Source organism: Nycticebus coucang, chromosome 9 (assembly GCF_027406575.1).
Source record: "Nycticebus coucang isolate mNycCou1 chromosome 9, mNycCou1.pri, whole genome shotgun sequence".
In the NCBI taxonomy this organism is placed as follows: Eukaryota; Metazoa; Chordata; class Mammalia; order Primates; family Lorisidae; genus Nycticebus; species Nycticebus coucang.
In genome coordinates this window covers 48,082,381-48,101,991 of record NC_069788.1, presented here as the reverse complement: position 1 = coordinate 48,101,991, position 19,611 = coordinate 48,082,381, and the positions used below count along the sequence as shown (strand labels likewise).

At 45.7% G+C, this 19,611-nt stretch overlaps 1 protein-coding gene and 1 pseudogene across 4 annotated transcripts in view; both read right to left on the bottom strand.

Annotated features, from left to right (window-relative positions):
• Positions 1-942: 942 nt before the first annotated feature.
• Positions 943-2,427, bottom strand: LOC128594082 (vasculin-like protein 1; annotated as a pseudogene).
• A 4,165-nt stretch (positions 2,428-6,592) lies between these two features.
• LOC128594084 (popy Class I histocompatibility antigen, A-1 alpha chain-like) overlaps positions 6,593-19,611 on the bottom strand; it is a 104,521-nt gene continuing 91,502 nt past the window's right edge. For 2 of the 4 annotated variants that reach the window (XM_053602614.1, XM_053602615.1), the window contains 3 exons: positions 7,384-7,431; positions 7,121-7,168; positions 6,593-6,962 (listed from right to left, as the gene is read on the bottom strand). In XM_053602614.1, coding sequence (XP_053458589.1) covers positions 6,958-6,962; positions 7,121-7,168; positions 7,384-7,431 — 101 coding nt within the window. In that variant the 3' untranslated portion in view covers positions 6,593-6,957. Of the gene's footprint in view, positions 6,965-7,120; positions 7,169-7,383; positions 7,432-7,562; positions 7,596-8,021; positions 8,139-8,261; positions 8,541-9,126; positions 9,403-9,645; positions 9,916-10,048; positions 10,203-19,611 lie in introns of those variants that run through there. The other 2 variants (XM_053602616.1, XM_053602617.1) reach the window with 2 other exon arrangements.

The following is a 19,611-nucleotide window of genomic DNA, read 5'->3' as shown; positions in this document are numbered from 1 at the left end:
CTATGGGGATAGAAAGGTTCTTGAGTAGTTCAGAAGCCTGCTGACTTCCAGAGGGGCGAGAGAGGGAGACACAGCTCCCCCACCTACGCTCACTTTGGGTTCCGAGCCTCTCAGGGGTTCACCTCCGCCGATACACACGCACCACGCTCCTTCCTGTTCTGCGCAACTTCTTCCAAGAGAACCTCTGCTAGGTTCCGGCAATTCTCCCTCAGAATTACACCTGATCTATGTCTTTTTTTTTTTTTCAGACTGATGCAACATATTTATTCCAAGTTACTTATTTTATGCAATAGTTTTCCCCCTTAACAGACTTGTGATAACCACATCTTTTATAAATCTGTAAATAATGTTATCAAAATAATCTTAATCTTTGAAATCTCACAAAAATTTATATTTTACAAACCCACCCTAAATATCAAGGCTGCAAGGATTACCTAAATCCTTTTTTTTTTACAGCTGTACCCAAGAGGAAAAAGGAAAAGAAAAAACCCACATAGCTTAGTGAAGGGCTAAAGTTACCTGAGCAGCCAAAATTAATCAAAATACCCAAATGAGTAGCATTAATTTAATACAATTATAACTTCAACAGTCACTTTGTCATTGACAATGACTGCCTGAGCACAGGGTGAGTGCCCCGAGGGCTGGTAGTAGAAGCTGCTGCCCAGACCAGCGGTCTCTTCTCCGCACTGCCAGCTTCCACCCGTGCACTGCCCCATATATACTCTGTGTGTGTGTGTATTTTAAAAATCGTTCCCACCACACAAACTTCTCTATTAAGCAGATAGCAGAAAAGAACACAAAAGCTAAACAAGCCATCTCTCTCTTTGGGATATGATCATTTCCCTTGGGCATGAAGAATTAAACAATAGAAAGGAAAAAAACAATTACTTGTGTATACTCCCTAAACAGACTGGGTCAGGTTTTACTGTGAGCATTTATATGCTACTTGCAGGCATCGTCATCTGATGCTTCACTGCTACTGGTTCCTGTGTCTGAATCCTCGAACTCTGCTTTAGAACTGGCTGGAACTGGGGCTCTGCGAGAAGCCATTCTTTCCAAAGCCGTTTCTTCTCGGCTGCTCTGTCTTCATGTGGAATTCTGTGAGCTCGTCCTCTGTGAGGGGAAGGCGATTCTCATCATTTTCAGGATATTCCTGCCATCCCATTGCTTTCAATAACCTGGGCTCTGCTTCCAGAGAGGGTGGGAGAACCTCCCTTTCTTCCAGTATGGGGAGAGCAAGGCCATTCTGGAGACAGCTTTCCTCTCCATTTGGCGTTGGTTCAGGTGTGCTGTCATCCTCCAAATCCTCCGGCTTATCACAGTCTCTGTTCTCCGAGAAATCTCTGTTCCGGCCATCCTTCAGAGTCTTCAGGAATTCACTCTTCCTGTCAGCTTGGTCAGACGAGAGGAGCTGATCTCAATTGGAGGGTGGTGCTGGAAGGACTCTCTTTAGGGGAACTCAGAACTGCGCCAGCAGCCAGCAGCACTGGTTTAGTGACAGTGATTGGACTAGTAAAAGCACATTCCTGGCTAGAGGAAAGCGACCCTGATTTGTGTCACATTCTGTTAGCTTTCCATGCACTGGCTTAGGAAGAGGCGGTACAGGCTTAGGAACCAGGTTCTTATACACTCTTGGACTGTGGATGACACTTTGTTCCCATTTGATGGTGAGATCAATGCAGCCGAGAAGGCAGCAGCAGGATCCTCTCTGGAAACTTATTTGACAACCGCATTTTAGAGGGTTGATTGGCACTAGGTGGGTTTTCCCACACTCCGGAAGGGGTCCCAAAAGGTCTGCATGGCTGATTCTGTTTGCCAGCTTCTGGATTCAAAAAGGAAATTCATCTTCTTCAAACCACAACTGTTCCACCTTGTCTTCTTTCTTTTCTTCCCTCATCTCTGTAGGTGGCCTTTCCTGAAAGGAGCAGCCTTTCCGAGACTGGAAGCTGCCATTCCAATGGTGATGGCTCCCCGCACCACCTCCACTACACTGGCTCATGCCATCACGGCCTCGGGAAGAGCCATGCCAACCAGACAGGTTCCCTGGGATTCCAGCATATGCTCCCTCTGAGACACCAGAGTCCACAGAATCATGGCAGAACAGAGAGGGCTGGTGCCAGGAATCTCCTGTAGTTCGTAGGGATCCATTGTTTTAAAAGCCATCAGAGGAATTATGTCAATGATGGCTCACTCCAAATCTACCTTCTCCTCGGGATAAGTGCTCTCCGTGTTTTTCAAAGGTGGCAGTAGGGGACTTAGCTGACTGTGGTGTGGAGAAATTTGGCCAAGCAGGAACAAAACCATGCTGCACCATTTAGGTCCAGTGTCTCTTTTTCAGTAAGGTGAGACATCCAACCTCATGTCCAGGATCCTCTGTGGTCCTGTTTCCTGAACTCCTTGAGTCTGCCAGTTGGATTTTCTACGAGGTTGTCTTGTTAAAAGTGTGCTTAAAGTAACCTAGCCAGCGGCACAACTGAAGATAAAACACAAAGAAGCCAGCCTCTGTGTGGTTCGCTGTCTCAGTCCCCTCAGTCGCTCATCTTAAACTACTAACACATTTCCAGGGGAAAGGGGACAGGGGACATAAACAGTATTTGTTACATTCAAAAAGGAGGTGAAGGGGAAAGAGCCATGTCTACATTCACTTCATTCAACCTCCTTGAGTTATGGCACTATGACCATGCTGAATTAGGTGATACGTGGACATTTGCACGGTGAGTCCAAACACTGCTTATAACAAGGTCACAGGTGGGCTCAAGTGTGGGCAAGTAATATCATTAAGGTGATAGATCAACAATATTAAAGTCCTACCATAAAAGATACTCTGAGGAATCAACTTCAGGGGTAAAACATCCACATGACAAAGCCCTCAAAATACAAATCTCATTATTCTTATGCACGCAACTGCTAAAAATAATGCGCAGATATGTGTTTATATTTATCTTATCCTTCAAAATCTAAGGACATTAAAAATCTTGTCTGAAAAAGAAAAAAATCAGTTAAGAACTTCTTATACTTTTCCCACCATGGAATAGCAGCTTTCAAGGCAAATTTCTTGGTATAAAGCTCCTAAATATGCATTCTAATTTTTTGGTCTTTATTGATAAATTCAGAGCAAAGTTAAAACAAGGAGAAAGACAGGGGGTAAGCAGTAGTCAAGGAGAAAGACGGGTCCAAAATGGGGTTTTCTTCTCTTCAATTGTCCGCATTTCACTTGTTCTGCTCCTTCCCAAAACTAAATTGAGCTACTGGAAGGTGATGTAAGGAATCTTCTATTCCTTTGATAGATAAGCCACGTGTTAATTTGAATCCATTTTCATCTGCACACAATCATTTAAAAGGCCACATAGATCTATGAGCCTGGTAGCAGCCGGGCTATAGCCAAGGATGAGACACAGCGTCTGAGGACGCATTCCCAGTTTCTCGACCAGACAGAGGTGGTCAGCCCACAAGCATAACAAAGCTCTTCCCTGTCTTTTTGGCTTTTTTTCTAAAACATTTCTTCTTTCTGACACACTTTGGCAGCCAATGTGTCTGGTCAGCCATCTTTCTCCTTCTCCTGAATGTCTTTCCATTTCCTTGTGTCCTGTTCAATTTTTTCAACAGTGTTTTTTTTGGGGAATTGGATCCTGGTTCCCTGAACCCATGTGACCTGATTTGATTGTTTGGTGGAACTAGTAAGTTCAACCAATGTATGGCTTAAATAGAAAGAGAAAATGAGTAGAAACTGAAATCAAAAGAGGAGCAGCACCAGCAGCACGAATAGAAAGCAAAAGTAACTTTGCACAGACTTCAGTATAACAAAGTTTATTTAAGAACAAAAGAGAAAGGTTGGCGGGCTCCAGAGTTGGAAGTGGGTCTTCCTCACACTGAGAAGAGACGGACATGAAGGTGGTGTAAAGGTATAAATATCTTCTCGTTCTTTGACATTGTTTGTGTAACCTTTTCATTGGTCTTTCTGTGTTTCCAGCCACTTTTATCCTTTTCTTGTCTTAGCTGTTAGTTATTTAGGTTACCTGATACTCATTCTCTTTCTTTCTTGGCAAGAATTATTAATGCTGCTCTAACTGCTGATTTTAACAATACTCGGGGTACCTGTGGTGCATAGTGTTTATCCTGTGTCTAAATATAGAAACCACTTTGTGTAGGATATGCTTGATTAATTGAATCATAGTATTTTCAAAATGTTTGCATGGCCCCTCCAGACTTTTTTTTTCAAAAGCCTCTTCACCATCCTCCTTGAAGCTCATTTCTTTCTCCCTTTTCACTTTTGTAGTTTTGTTTCCGTAGAGATCTTTCAGTTTCTTGTTAAATTTATTCCTAGTATTTTTTTTTTTTTTTTGCAGCTATTATAAATGGGATTGCATTTTCAGCTCACACAGCCCACAGCTGTGGGTATCCTCCTGGACTCCTCTTCCTCATACTCCACTTCTGGAAGGTTCTATGGTCCCCTGCAGGCCTGGTCTCCACAAACTCTTGTGTCCTGGGTGTCCTAGATGCACTAGGAGATACTGTAAAGTCCAACTCCAAAATGTATCCAGAACCCATCACTTTCCTTGATTTCTACTCCTCAGCCACCATCTGCACGCTGCAACCCTGGGGCCTTTTCTTGCTATTTTCTCGCTATTTTCTCTACTCCTTGCTCATCCCCCACGTTTCAGTTCAGTTCTCAGCTCAGTAGCCAGAGAGACCCTTTTAAAAAAGATTTCACACCATGTCCCTCTTCTGCTCAAAACTGTCCTCTAACTCCCCATCTCATTCAGAGCAAAGGCCTTACCCTTCCCAGACCCTCCAGGCTTACTTGCTCCAGCCCCCACTCTGACCTCATCTCAGTGACTCTCCATCCAGTCCTCCTGGCTTCCTGCTCTTCCCAGAAAGCAGACACCTTTCTGCTCCAGTGCATTTGGGCTGAAGGTCCCCTCTGCCTGGAAAGAACTTCTCCAGGGATCCTTAGTTGGTAATTCATCATGTCCTTCAAATCTTTCCTCAATTATCACCTTTGCAACAAAACCCACAGAATAGTATGTCTCTTCCCACTAGAACACATGCTCCACAAAGCTTGCAATTTTTCTGCTTTTTACTTCAATGATGTTTCCCAGAAGCCAAGTCACTGTCCTACATCTGACAAACTTCTCACATGGTCATTGGTGTCACCTGTGCTTTTCTCCCCTCTGCTGTGTGTAGTCTCGCTCACCCTCCCTTCCACACTGACCCTCCTGCACACTGCAGCACACAGTGATATTTCTCTCCTCAGAACAATCCTGAGGAGAGAAATTGAACAATGGGTTCAATTTTGCAAACAAGTATAAATCTAACTTAGAGCTTGCTTTAGAAATCCATGAGTTTGGAATGGAGTCAGTACTAAGATTACTAAAACTATGGGCAAGGAGAGGAGAGAGGAGCAGAGCAGAAAAAGAAATTTACCTAAGATGGAAAGTGATGGGATCCCTCCTCTCTGCTAATTCCAGATACTGGTTCCTTTAAAAAGGTTGGGTGCAGCAACGTGGATAGAACCAGAGGACACTGTATTAAGTGCAATAAGCCAGGGACAGAAAGACAAATGTTTGTGTTCTCTCTGGCAAGTGAAAGCTAAAAAAATTGATCTCATGGAGGTAGTAAATAGGATGGTAGTCACCAGAGGCTGGGAAGGGTAACGTAGAGGGATAAATGAAGTAAGTTGGTTAATGGGTACAAAAACAGTTAGATACAAGAAATGAGATGTAGTGTTCAGTAGCACAACACAGCAATGATAGTTAACAATAGGCTGGATGCGGTGGCTCATACCTGTGGCAGGATCACTTGAGGCCATGAGTTCAAAACCAGCCTGGGCAATAGTGAGGCCCCTCTCTAAAGAAAAAATTTTTTTAATTAGCTGAGCATGGGGTAAGCATCTACAGTCTCAGCTACTCAGGGGGCTGAGACAGAAGGAATGTTTGAGCCCAGAAGTTTGAGGTTGCAGTGAGCTATGATGATGCCACTGCACTCCAGCCTATACAAGAAAGAGAGACCCTGTCACAAAAGAAAAAGTTTAAACACACTGATTTGTGTATTTCAAAATAATGAGAAGAAAACACTTAGTCTAATCTAATTCAGAATGTTTTGTACATGTGATAAATGTTTGAAGTGATGGGTATCCTGATTACCCAGACTGGATCATTACACATTGTATGAGTGCATCAAAACATCACATGTACTCCATAAATGTAGACAACTATTCTGTACTCATAAAAACTAAAAATAAAATTAAAAGGTTGGGGAAAGATGGAAAATGCCATGTAGGAAAAAGCCCTAGAAGGAGAGCAAGAGCTGGACAGGTGTGAAAATTCTCTCTCTTCATATCACAGACTCCTGTGTGCAGGGGCTACTCTGGGCTATGCGTCAGCCTCTGTGATCACAGGTCCTGCTGGGAAAAGATTCTACCGAGGGAACAATAACAATGGAGTAGTGAGGATGACCCTGCCAAGTAGTGACCACATGAAGCCCATGATGAACTGAGTACTGACTGGGCACAGGCCCCATCCACACTCTGCTTCTCATGGCCTTTAACTGTCTCCACCTGCAGCAGACTCAGCACAGCAAAAACCAATTCTGCAAGGTTCTCAGGTTGTCCTTTTATTTCACTTCTTACCTCTCTCATGGAAAAATTTTGAGAAAACAATTTATATACAAATTCTTATTTTCAGAAGGAAAGCAACTCTGCACCATGAAGTTGAGACAGGGATGGAGACCTCCACCCCCACCTCTCTGCAACAGGTAAGACAATCAGGAAGAAATTATGCTGTCAGTATGGGACAAGTGGTCACCATGGACATGGCGGTAAGCTGCCCTCACCACCTCCTCACATTGGGCAAACAGGGATGCAAAGCCATTCAGAAGCATTTGCAGAAAGAGAAGTCAGAGACTCTTGAAGTCACAAAGAGGAGGTGTGAACACTTAGTTCCACACAAGGCAGCTGTCTCAGGCTATAGAAAAAAATAAGGAACAAATTCAGATTAGTCACAGCAAGTGGTGACACTGACCAGCCCACCACATACTCAAAATGTCCCATCAAAGAATCCCCACAGACCAGCTGTGTCCCCTCTGTCCCACTCCATCCTCATATCAGGCCCTTGGGTCTCACCTTTACCATCTATGAGAGACACATCGGATCCCTGGGGACTGTCACCACCTGGGGTAGAACAAAACGGTCAGAGCCCACAGAAGATGTGGCTACAGGAGGAATTATGTGGCTGGGAGCTCCACCAAGAGCTCCTGTCTACTCACAGCAAGTGGTGACACTGACCAGCCCACCACATACTCAAAATGTCCCATCAAAGAATCCCCACAGACCAGCTGTGTCCCCTCTGTCCCACTCCATCCTCATATCAGGCCCTTGGGTCTCACCTTTACCATCTATGAGAGACACATCGGATCCCTGGGGACTGTCACCACCTGGGGTAGAACAAAACGGTCAGAGCCCACAGAAGATGTGGCTACAGGAGGAATTATGTGGCTGGGAGCTCCACCAACAGCTCCTGTCTACACTATCCTAGAGGCCTCGATGAACACCCCCCATACTTAACTTGCAGCCTGAGTGTAGATCCCTCCTTTTCCACCTGTGGGAAGAAAATGTCCTTTGAGTTTCCAGGGAGCAGGCAGGGCCATGAGGTCCTAGAGGAAACCCCCTCGTCCTGGATCCCAGAGAGGTTTCCAGAACTCTGACTGAAGACCCAGTGCAGGGTCAGGAATCACAGGAGAAGGAAAAATGGATCAACTGCCATCCTGGAGGTCTGTCCTGAGCAAGATCCTTCTCTGACCTATGACTACTGGGATCAGGTCCCCATCACCACAATCATCACATTAAAACTATCCTTCATTTGTCACATGTGCTACACAAAAAAGTGTTGGCACACAGAGCCCCAGGCTGGGGAAGCAAATGTGTGTAGATGACACTTCCCAATAATGGGGCGGGGCACCCTGCTACCTGGGGTTGAAACCCCAGTGGGACAAAATTCAGACCCTGCCCCTCAGCCCTTCCCTACCTGAGCTCTTCTTCCTCCACATCACAGTGACAACCACAGCTCCAGTCAGCACAGTTCCAAGGAGAACCAGGCCAGCAATGATGCCCACCATGGGGATGCTGGGTTGGGAACATGGCTCTGGGAAAGGACAGGAAGATGAGGGCCCTGACCCCAGGCTGCAGCCCTGACCCTGCTAAAGGGCTCCAGAAGGGCCCCTGCTTTCTCTGAGAAAAAAACATGATGTTCCCAACCCCCTCTTACTCCATCTTAGGGTGAGGGGTTCCGGCAGCCCCTCATGCTGCACATGGCACGTGTATCTCTGCTCCTCTCCAGAAGGCACCACCACAGCTGCCCACTTCTGGAAGGTTCTGTTGTCCCCTGAAGGCCTGGTCTCTATAAGCTCCATGTCCTGGGTCTCATCCTCCCCATCCCGCTGCCAGGTCAGTGTGATCTCCGCAGGGTAGAAGCCCAGGGCCCAGCACCTCAGGGTGGCCTCACAGTCAGAGATGGGGTAGTGGGTCACATGTGCCTTTGGGGGATCTGAGGAGAAGAGTCAGAAAATTCAGGCACTTTGCATCCCTTGTAGGACACTCCAGCAGTGCTCATGTGACATCCTGAGAATGGACAGGACAAATGGGGTGGAAAAAGGAGTGCAAAATCCAGACGCCAGCCTGGACCCAAGGGTCTGGGATGATCTCCTGTTCCTCCAAACTTCCCCTCTCTAAGAGAACAGGGACTTCTGGTCCTGACCCGAGTGGAGGCTGAGTGACCCAGAAGGGCTGGAATCAGACCTCCAAACACACTGAGTGGGGCAGAGAACAAGGCCCGAGAGAAAAGGTCATGGTACCCAAGGCTGCTGTAGGGTCAGAGGGAACCGCTGACCAGTATTTCAGGGACTGTCTGTTCCTCTGTTCCCTGGGAGATTTCATCCCTTAACTGACCCGGAAGGAAGGCGGGCCCTCAGAGTCACTCTCTGGTACAGGATCTGGACACTCAGGGGGCATCTTCCTGCTCTGGATCAGAGCGAGGGCGATGTTCTAGCGTCGGGCCCATTTTCCTCCCCTCCTGTGGACAGGGAGTGGGTAGACCCACAGGAGATGTGGGAGGCGCCCCGCGCCCCTGGTACCCGCGCGCTGCAGCGTGTCCTTCCCGTTGTCCAGGTATCTGCGGAGCCACTCCACGCACTCCCCCTCCAGGTAGGCCCTACGTCTCTCCGCCGCACCGGCCGCCTCCCACTTGCGCTGGGTGATCTGAGCCGCCGTGTCCGCCGCGGTCCAGGAGCTCAGGTCCTCGTTCAGGACGATGTAGTCGGCGCCGTCATAGGCGAACTGATTGTATCCGCGGAGGAGGTTCCCGTCCAGCCCTACGTCGCAGCCGGACATCCACTGGAAGGTGTGAGACCCTGGACCCGTCCCCGCGGTCAGCCGAGCCCACCGGCCCCGCCCCGCCCCGACCAACCCGCGGGGATTTTGTCCCAAACTGAAAACGAAACCGGGTGAAAGTCCCCGCGAGATCTTCCCGGATGGAAGGTCTCAGGGTTCCCGCAGCCTCGGGGTGACTCTCGGACCCTGTAAACCCGGCGACCCGGGGTTGTCTGTGGGGCGGGGAGGGGTCGTGACCTGTGACCGGGCCCGGGGTCACTCACCGCCCTTGCTCTGGTTGTAGTAGCGGAGCAGGGTCTGCAGGTCGGCTCGGAAACTCTGTGCGTTGCCCTTGGAGATCCGCGTCTCCTCCTCCCAATACTCCGGCCCCTGCCGCTCCACCCACGGCGCCCGCGGCTCCATCCTCGGATTCTCCGCGTCGCTGTCGAACCGCACGAACTGTGTGTCGTCCACGTAGCCGACAGTGATGAACCGGGGCTTCCCGCGGCCGGGCCGGGACACGGAGGTGGAGAAATACCGCAGGGAGTGGGAGCCTGGGGGACGGAAGGGGCTGAGACCCGGCGCGACCCTCTCCCGGCGCGGCTCCCCGGACCTGCGTCCCCTCCGGGCGGTCCCCTCGTCCTCCCCGCAGAGGCCGTTTCCCTCTGGAGGAAGGCGGGCACTCACCCGCCCGAGTCCCCGTCAGGGCCAGGGCCGCCGACAGCAGCAGGAGGAGGGTTCGGGGCGCAGTGACCCCCATCCTCAGAGTCTGAGGCGGGGCTGAGTCTGGGTAGCTCTGCGGTCACTTAACAACCGGGAACCGCGGCCACGCTGATTAGCTTCTCTGGAAACCCATACCCAATGGGAGTGAGAACTGGTGTGACGTCATCAGTATCCAGGAAGAAGGACCTGACCAGGGTTAGGAGAGGAAGAAACGAAACTTTGAGGCAGAGTCAAGGTCAGGGAAACCGGACGCTTCTCTTAGGACTGAAAGCCACGCCCAGAACCTGAGCCTTTGCCCTTACCCTGCTTCTCCAGCACCAAGCACTGTTTGTCACGCTGCCTCCTGAGCCTGGCCCAGGACTGACCCCCAGTCTGGGTCCAGCGCCTTCCCTGATTCAGCCCCTTCCCCGATTCCTCTCCCTGAACTTGACTCTGCCTCATACTCCTTTTCTCCCCGTCTGGACTCTTCTAACAAAACTCATCCCCTGGGAACTTGATGCCAGGTAAGCTCACCCTTGAACTGGAGGTGCAGAGATGGTGGTTTCTCTATAAACCTGGAGTTGTGTCTAAACACACCTGGCAGAAACTCCTGGAGACCAGTTTCCTTCTTGCTTATTAACTAGTGTGTAGCAGAATCTTGGTAACCCCTGAATGATCAGGAATCTAATCTGTAACAGAACTGATTTTGGCCTCTTGATAAAGCACTGTGTCTAAACTCATTACAGTTAGACTCACAAAGCTCCCGATTTTTACTTTCCTGGACTATGTAACTTGGATTCTGAGTTGTTGTATTTAAATTTATCTTCATTCCACATCCCTTAGTCTCTACTTGTGAGTGCAGGACATTTGCTCATACAAAGAAGCACAATTTGTTATTGTGTATTTCAACCAGGAGTTGCAGAACTTTAATCACCTCAAAGCTGCACCTGTTCAGTCAAAATGCCCTTCTCCAGTGCTCATGCATTGCCTGTTTTTATGAATTATTAACATCTAACCTGTGTGTATATCAAGGGGACCTTGGTATTTTTAATGTAATTAATATTAGTAGGAAATTAGCTTCTTAGGTAGCCCTGCAAATGTGTTAATTACCAAATGCAAAGAGCACCCTGCCAGGCTCTGTATTAATAATCTATAAAACACTGTATTTAATTCTGAGAATTCAGCTGCTTTACAATTCTCTCCCTCTGATCCTGTTCATTGCCTACTGCTTCTCCAGCCCTTCCCTCTGTCCCTTTCATCCCTCAGACCCCTTCTCCCCTTAGTCCCACCACCTCTCACCCCTGAACTGTGGCACTAGCCTTGTCCCCTCAACTGCTGCCCACAACTGTTCTCCCCCACAGTGGTCACCAGTCCTACTACTGACGTCAGATTCTATCATTTCTTCGCTTAAAATGCTCCATGCAAGTAAATGAATATGAGTTCATAAATTCATTTCAGTGAAAAACACATTATGTGCCTATCTCTTGGGCTTGTGTATTAATTTCCTATTTCTGTATACCAAATTACCACAAATTTATTGCCTTTAAACCATGACCATTTATTTGCTTATTGCTCCTTAGAAATCCAGGCATGGTGTGGATGGGTTCTCTGTTCAGGGTTTCACAAAGCTGTGCCCTCATCTTGAGGTTGGGGTCCTCCCCTAAGTGTATACAGAGCTCACAGGTAGAATTCACTTTCTGGCAATTGTAGGACTAAAGTCCTTGTTTGATTGCCAGCTATCAGGGTGGAGAGGCAGGAGGGCTGCCACCGGCATTCTTTACTTTGGAACTCTCCACTTTCAAACCCCAAAGACTCACACTGAGTCCTTCTCTGCCTGTGAATCTCATATGCCAGAAAAACCCAGTCTTTGAAGAACTCACCTGGTTAGGACAATTCAATCCAGGATAATCACCATCTTAAAGTCAACCGATTTGGGACTGTAATTGTATCTGTAAATTCCTTCACAGCAGCATCTACATTACTGTTCATTGAATACCCAGGGGAAGGTGTGTAAGGAAGGCATGGTTATTGGGGGACATCACAGAGTCAGCCTTGCGTGGCCGGGATCTTCCCTTTGTGTTTAATGGATCAGAGTTAAAAACAGAACTCAAATGAATGGGTGGTTGAGAGTGGTAATACAATGCATCCTTTTTAGCCATGGAAATTCTTCTTACATCCTAAAAGCAAATGACATGTTTAATATCTTATAATTAATGTATGAAAATTAAAGAGGACCGATTAACAGAGGCCATTAGGCCATTCCTCTGTTAATATCTCACCAAAGGAATGGCCAATAAACACATGAAAAAATGCTCAGATTAAAACCACCCTGATATATGACCTAACCCCAGAGAGAATAGCCCACATCACAAAGTCCCAAAGCTGCAGATGCTAGCATGGTTGTGGAGAGAAGGGAACACTGTTGGCAGGACTGCAAACACCTTGCATTTCCAAATACACTGCTTTGGAAGGAAGCATGGAGAATCCTCCTCAAAGAACTCAAAATAGACCTTCCATTTGATCACTCAATTCTATTACTAGGTATCACCCAGAAGAAAAAAATCATTTTATCATAAAGACACTTGCACTAAATTGTTTGTCACAACTCAATTCACAGTCACCAATATGTGGAATCAAACTAAGTGCCCATAAACACGTGAATAGATTAATAAACTGTGTATTTGTATATTATTCATCCATAAAAAGATGGAGACTTTACATCTTTTGCATTAACCTGGATACAGTGAAAGTATCATAAGAATGGAAAAGCCAGATGGAGACTTTACCTCTTTCATGTTTACATGGATGGAGCTGGAACATATTCTTCTTAGTAAAGTATCCCAAGAATGGAAGAAAAAGTACCCAATGTACACAGCCCTACTATGAAACTAATTTGGGACTCTCACATGAAAGCTATAACCCAACTACAACTTAACAATAGGGGGAAGTGGGAAAGGGGGGGTGGGTAGAGGGAGGGGGATCGGTGGGATCACACCTGGGGTGCATATTACAGGGGTATTTGCGAAACTTGGTAAATGTAGAATGTAAATGTTTTGGCACAGTAACTGAGATAATGCCGGAAAGGCTATGTTCACCACTGTGATAAAAATGTGTCAAATGGTTTATGAAGCGAGTGTATGATACCCCATGAATATATCAATGTATACAGTTATGATTTAATAAAAAAAATAAAAAATAAAAAAAGAATGGAAAAGCCAGTATCTAGTGTATTCAATGCTAATATGAAGCCAGTAGAGAACTAATATCCACACAGGAGAAAAATTCCATTTAATTCAAGTTGGAGGGAGGGGGGAGGAGCAAGGGGTACAAGGAAGGAGGGAAGAGTATTAGTGGGCTCTCATCTAATGGGCATAATTTAGGGTACATGTCACATCTCCTGGGTGAGGGGCACAACTACAACAGGGAACTTACCTGACAAATGCATACATTGTACCATAATCGTTGTACCCTCATATTAATCTGAAATTAAAAAATTCATCCTCTCCTTGGAAGTTGTATTAGTTATCTACTGCTGTGTAACAAATGAGCTAAAACTTAGCACCTCTAAAAACAACTATTTAGTTTTTCCCATAGTTTCTGATACTCAGGAATCCAAGAGATTTTTTCTTAAGTTCTCCTAACTCCAGGCCTCTCTCAAAGTTACAATCCAGTTGTCACCCAAGGCTGTATGATCTGAGGGCTTGACTGTGGTTGGAGATTCTATGAAACATGGTTCACTCATATGGCTGTTGAAGAGACCTCAACTCTTTGTTGGCTGGTCCCAGGTAGGCCCAGTTCCTGGCACATGGACTTTTCCACAGTGTTGCTTATGACACAGCAGCTAGCTGTGATCCAAGAAAGAGGGAGAACCAAGGTGGAAGTCTCAGTAAGTTTTATGTCCTACACCCAGAGTCACCAACTATTCCATCCTCATTGCTCTATCAGTTAGAAGTGAACCATTAAGTCCAGGCCCCACTCACAGTGAGGGATTTAACCTGCTCCTCTGGAAGGGAGGCATATCAATATTTGGCATACATGTCAAAAACAAAATTATAATATTCTTTCAGAATTTTGTAAATCAAATGCTTCTTTCATCAGATTATTTGTAATGCTTTCAACTTCTCTTTTCAAAGTAATGATTTGAAGTTTCAGACATCACAGAGCATTAGGAGCTACATAAGAAGTTTGAGACACAGAAAGGAGATACAGTAATATCTCTATGTGTTCCATGCAAATGTCTTTAATAAGAATGTTTTCTTCAATAAGTTGTTACAATGTTGAGAATGTGTAGTATCTGGATCAAATAGTTCCAAGACTTCAATGATTTTTATGCCTATAAAATAACAACTATCTTTGTTCTTTCTAAGATTCAGAGCCGGGCACAGTAGCTCACACTTACACTCCCAGTGACTCAGAAGGATAAGGCTGGAGGATCACTTGAGGCCTGGAGTTCCACACCAGACAGAGCAACTTAGCAAGTACCAGTGTCTAAAAAATAACAAGGAGAAGCGCAAGCCTCATCTTCAAAAATATTTACCTAACTGAATTGCTTGTCAGTTAGAAAAATGTGAGTCTCAAACACCAGTCTGCACACCTAGCTTAGTATCATGACAACCATTTGATTAGATGCAGGAGGCAGAGATGGTCAACACCAATCTAGGAACTAGGTTTTTCCAAAAACTCGCTAGTTACTGGGCATCCTATAATAAATTTAGTATCTTTCACAGTGTTTTCTAACTAGATGTGGTCAGTGTGATTCAGATACCATATGGTTCTCAAAAGCACACTGACTTTTTTTTTTGAGACAGGGTCTCGTTTTGTCACCCTCTATAGAGTTCAGTGACATCATAGCTCACAACAACCTCAAACTCTTGGGCTAAAGCAATTCTCTTCCCTCAGCCTCCCTAGTAACTGAAACTACAGGCACCCACCACAAAGCCCAGCTAATTTTTGTTGTTGTTGTTGTTGTTGTTTAGCAGGCCCAGGCCAGGTTCGAACCCACCAGCCCCAGTGCATGTGGCTGGCCCCCTAACCACTGGGCTATGGGAGCCCAGCCACTTCTAAAGTTTTTTAAAGCAGCTCTGTGTGTTTTGCGTTCATATTTACTATTTCATCTTTGGTTATTCTATATTTTTATCAGTCCTAGAAAGACACTGGTTATTCTTTTATAATATTTTTCTGTTTAATTTATTTTGGTCAACACTCTGCTTTTCAATTCTATAAAAGTTTAATTTGGTTGTGGGTGATAAATAAAAGTAACACACTAATTCCTTTGCAAGATGGAATTGGATTGCTCGTCAGGTTCGCCTTTCTAGACCAGAGAATCCACAGAGTTGCCAGTGAGCCAAGGGCCAAATGACCTTGTTCTAGCCAGGGCGACTTTCAGGGCATCCTGGTCTTTTCTGTCACATGGTGCATTATTATTGGCTGTGGCTTTGTTCCACGGTACGTAGTTCTCAGTAGGAATCTTGGCAATGAACTTTGGTATTTTATTTTCATTTAAAAAAAAACTAATCAAAATTACATCCCAAGGTGCAGTTTGAAAAACTCCAGTCCAAGGAGTTATGATCACGTAAGTACCTGGGCACCTGCCACTGGCATAAGAAGCAGAACCTGTGAAGCCACCGTGGGCTGCTGCCCAGTCCCAACCCCAGAGTCTTCATTTCTCTAAGGATTTTTATATTAAGTGTCCATATCCCAAAACTAAATGTTAGTTAGCTTTGCCTGTTTTTAAACGTCCAATATACTGAACATGTCCTCCTTGTTTTCTCTGTGGGTGACACTATGTATAGGAGAGTTATCCCTGATTTGGGAGACTGTCATTCATTTTTACTACATTTTAAAATGAAATTATACATTTTATAATTATACCACAGTTTTGCTATTTTTTTGCTACCTTTGCTACTTTTCTTTAGTTGTAGATATGGTTGATTCCAGTTTTCCCCACAAACATTTCTATGCCTGTACACGTCAGGGCACACAGGCCAGAAGTTCCCCAGAGTGTGTGCTCAGGAGAAGGATGGTGGAATGATATAGTGGAAGTACTTGAACTGTACTAGTTAAGGCTAATTTTATTTCCAAGGTGCTTGCACCAATTTAACCTTTATCAGGAATGTGTGAGAGTGTAGGTTGCTCATGTGTTCTCACAACACTCAGAGAAAGTGAGGAATTAAGGGTCAAAGGGCACTGTCTTGGCTATAGAATTATCAGGCATTTTTTCCTCAGACTCTCGATAACTTTCTTTTCTTAATTTTATCCCACATATTGTAGCATTATGCTTTTATTATTTAGATCCAGATAATGCTTCCTTTCAGCATAAACATGTAGGGTAATTTTATAGGTTAGGAATCTTCCAGAATGAAAAGGAAAAAGTAGAGGGAGGGAGGGAAGAAAGAAGAAAGGGAAAGAAGGAGAAATACAAATTAAAATGAAAGAAGAACAAGGAGAGAGGAATTAGGAAAAGCGTATGTAGCCAACATTATCAAAATGTAAAGAAATAACAGAGATGCAGATAATACCTATGAAACAGTAGAAAGGTAAGAGAGCTTTATTACGGGGCGGCGCCTGTGTAACAAACTACCCCAGAATTTAGTGCTTTAACATAGCAAACGTTTATTAACTCAAAGAGATAATACAAACATCAGCAAAGTGGATCCAATGTGTGGGAGGAGTTAGATGAAGGGAAGCATTTTACAAGTTTCACTAAGAAGTCATTTGTGTGCAGATGGAAATGATTTTGTTAGTGCAGATCATCCAAGAAGCAATGACTAAATTAAACTCACCAGCATGTAATGAGGGACACACCTGTGGGACAATATGGACAGGGAGCCAGAAAACTGGGAAAGCGCAGCCAAGATGCAAGTCTGAGCCCCTGTGAAGGAGGGAAGGTCTGAGACAGGCAGCCCAGAGCACAGGCGGCCTAAGGAGAGTTGGGCAAGGCCATGGAGGAGTCCTGGAGCCACAGTTGGCCACCAGAGGAGTCCCCTGACTCCCAGGAATGGGGCCTGCCTCAGTGTCCCTGCTGTGACCCTTGACAGTCTGGGCAAACCCTGTGTGAATCAGGGCTCTGCACCAATGCTGCTGGGGATGTCAGAGCACACGAGGGGCCCTTGGTAGATTCCCTGGGATGTAACTCAAACCTTCCTTCCTGAGGGGTCTGGGCCCCTGGAAATCAAACCCTCTCAGGCTGAGTTGCTGGATGATTCTGTTCACATTGACAGTTGGATAAGGAGAAACCCCAAGCCCCTAAGTGGGTCCCTGGGTTTCACACACTGTTCCTGCCCCTCTGTGTGAAGCAGCCCTGCCTCCTCCTGGGGGTCAGGGTCCATCACTCCTGCTGGAGAGGAGGGGACTCCTCTTCTCACCTGCTGGTCTCTGGGCAGGTGCTGTCCAAACTTCCCGGGTGGCAACTCTAATGGGTAGTTCAATGGCTCTTGTTTGTCCCCGGCTCAGAGGGCAAGCAGAACCTGCTACTCTGCAGAGCCCAGCGTTGCAGAGATGGGAAGTGTAAAGCCATGGGGGGAGGGGTGAATCTAAGTGACAGTCCATGGAGCCACACCCACTTCCACCCCTTGGTTTCTGGACCCACGTGTTCCTCCTACTGAGAACACAGCACTGTAGGGAGGTCTCTGGTTCAACAAGTGCACCATGTCCTGAAAGAGCACACCTCCTCCTCAGAGAAGTTCATCACAGCTGGCACTGAGCTGTGCCTTTAGGCCTGTCCAGAGTTCAGGGTGGCCCCCAGCCCTGGGTGGTGCAGATTGTGATATGACCAGTGAGTCATGGCCATGGACCGGGCTGCACCTCCTTCTCTGTAAAGTGGGTCCCTGACATGGCTTGAATGTTTCTCTCCTCCAGACCTCATATCAATCCCCCATGTTGGAAGTGAGGCCTGGTGGGAGGTGTTTGGGTCATGGAGGCGTTTGCCTTTTGAACTTCTGGCTGCTCTCTCAAGGTAATGAGTGAGTTCTCACTCTATTAGTTCACAGGAGCGGGGGTTGTTTGAAGGACGCTGAAACATTGTCCTCTCTCTCATCCCTCGCTCACCATGTGACACAGCTGTTCCCCCTTCACCTTCCACCTTAATTGGAAGCTTCCAAAGCCCTTACCAGAAGCAGATTCTGGCCCAGGCTTTTTGCACAGCCTGCAGAACTGTGAACTAAATAAACTTTCTTTCTTTATAAATTACCCAGCTTCAAATCTTTTTTATAGCATCATAAAACCAACTAATACAGAAAATTGGTAGCAAGGAGTAGGGCATTGCTATAAAGATACTGGAAAATATGGAAGCAGCTTTGGAACTGGCTAATGGGCAAAGCTCAGAAGAATTGGGGGGCTCAGAAGAAGACAGGAAGTCGAGGGGAACTTTGGAATTTCTTAGACTTAGTAAGTGATTATGATCAAAATACTAATAGGAACATGGACACTGATGGACAGGCTGAGGAGGGATTAGATAGAAAATAGGAACTTACTGGGAACTGGAGCAAAGGTCACCCTTGTTATACTTGTTAACAGAAAAAATCCAGACTATAAAATAATTTCAAAGAAGTTAATTCTGAGTAGAACATGTGTGTCCATGGCTCAGGGAGCCACACTCAAGAAGTCATGAGCAAGAGATCCTGAGGTGGGTGGGCTACAGGTGGTTTTATACATTTTGGAGAGACAGGATATGCAGGTAAAATCACAAATCAGTACATGAAAGATGCACACAGGTCTGACATCCTGACAGTGGGACTTACAGGTCATAGGTGGCTTCAAAGACTCTTTGATGAGTAATTAGTTAAAGAAATGAAGTTTTGTCTAAAGCATTGCAATCTTTCAATATATGGAAGTCTGTCGATCAGAGACAAGACACAGTATACCAACTAAAGCGATCTGTTACACAAATGGTTGGCTTACACGTGATTTAATCCTTTCTCTGCATGGCCTTATGTCCTCTTATTACATGAATAGATTATTGTCTGAAGTGTGTCTGACTTCTCTTTCCTTCCTGGCTAGGAGCTAAGTTTAAGGTTCGTCTGGGTTCTCCATGTCCAAGAGTGGGTCCATCAGTCGAGGGAGAGTATTAGGATTTAATTTTAGTTCACAACCCTCTCCCCCACTTGGCCAAGATTTGCCAGAGGCAGCGAAGATGGATAAACTTTTTTTTTATTATTTTTTTATGGAAAAGATCAAAGTTTATTAGAGAACAGTACACTCCAGAGAACGAACACACCTTTAGAGTACAGAAGGCTCTGGATTTAACTAAGATGCTTTCCTTTTATACAGATTTTCCAATTCTATGTTAAGTGGTGTGGGGAGTAAATATTCATGATTTTTCCGGGAATGGGGGAAAACTTCCAGGAAGGAGAGTCTTCCCTTTTTATATCCCTAAAAGGCAATTTCCAGAAGTTATCATTGTATTTGTGTAGTGTGATAGAACTGGTGTAAATTGTACTATGTTAATGAAAATAGGACACTTGAGCTTACAGTCACATTACTTGAACCCACGCTCCAAATATTCCTTTTTGTGGCCTTGGCTGTATCTCCACATTGTGGCCTCTCTACCT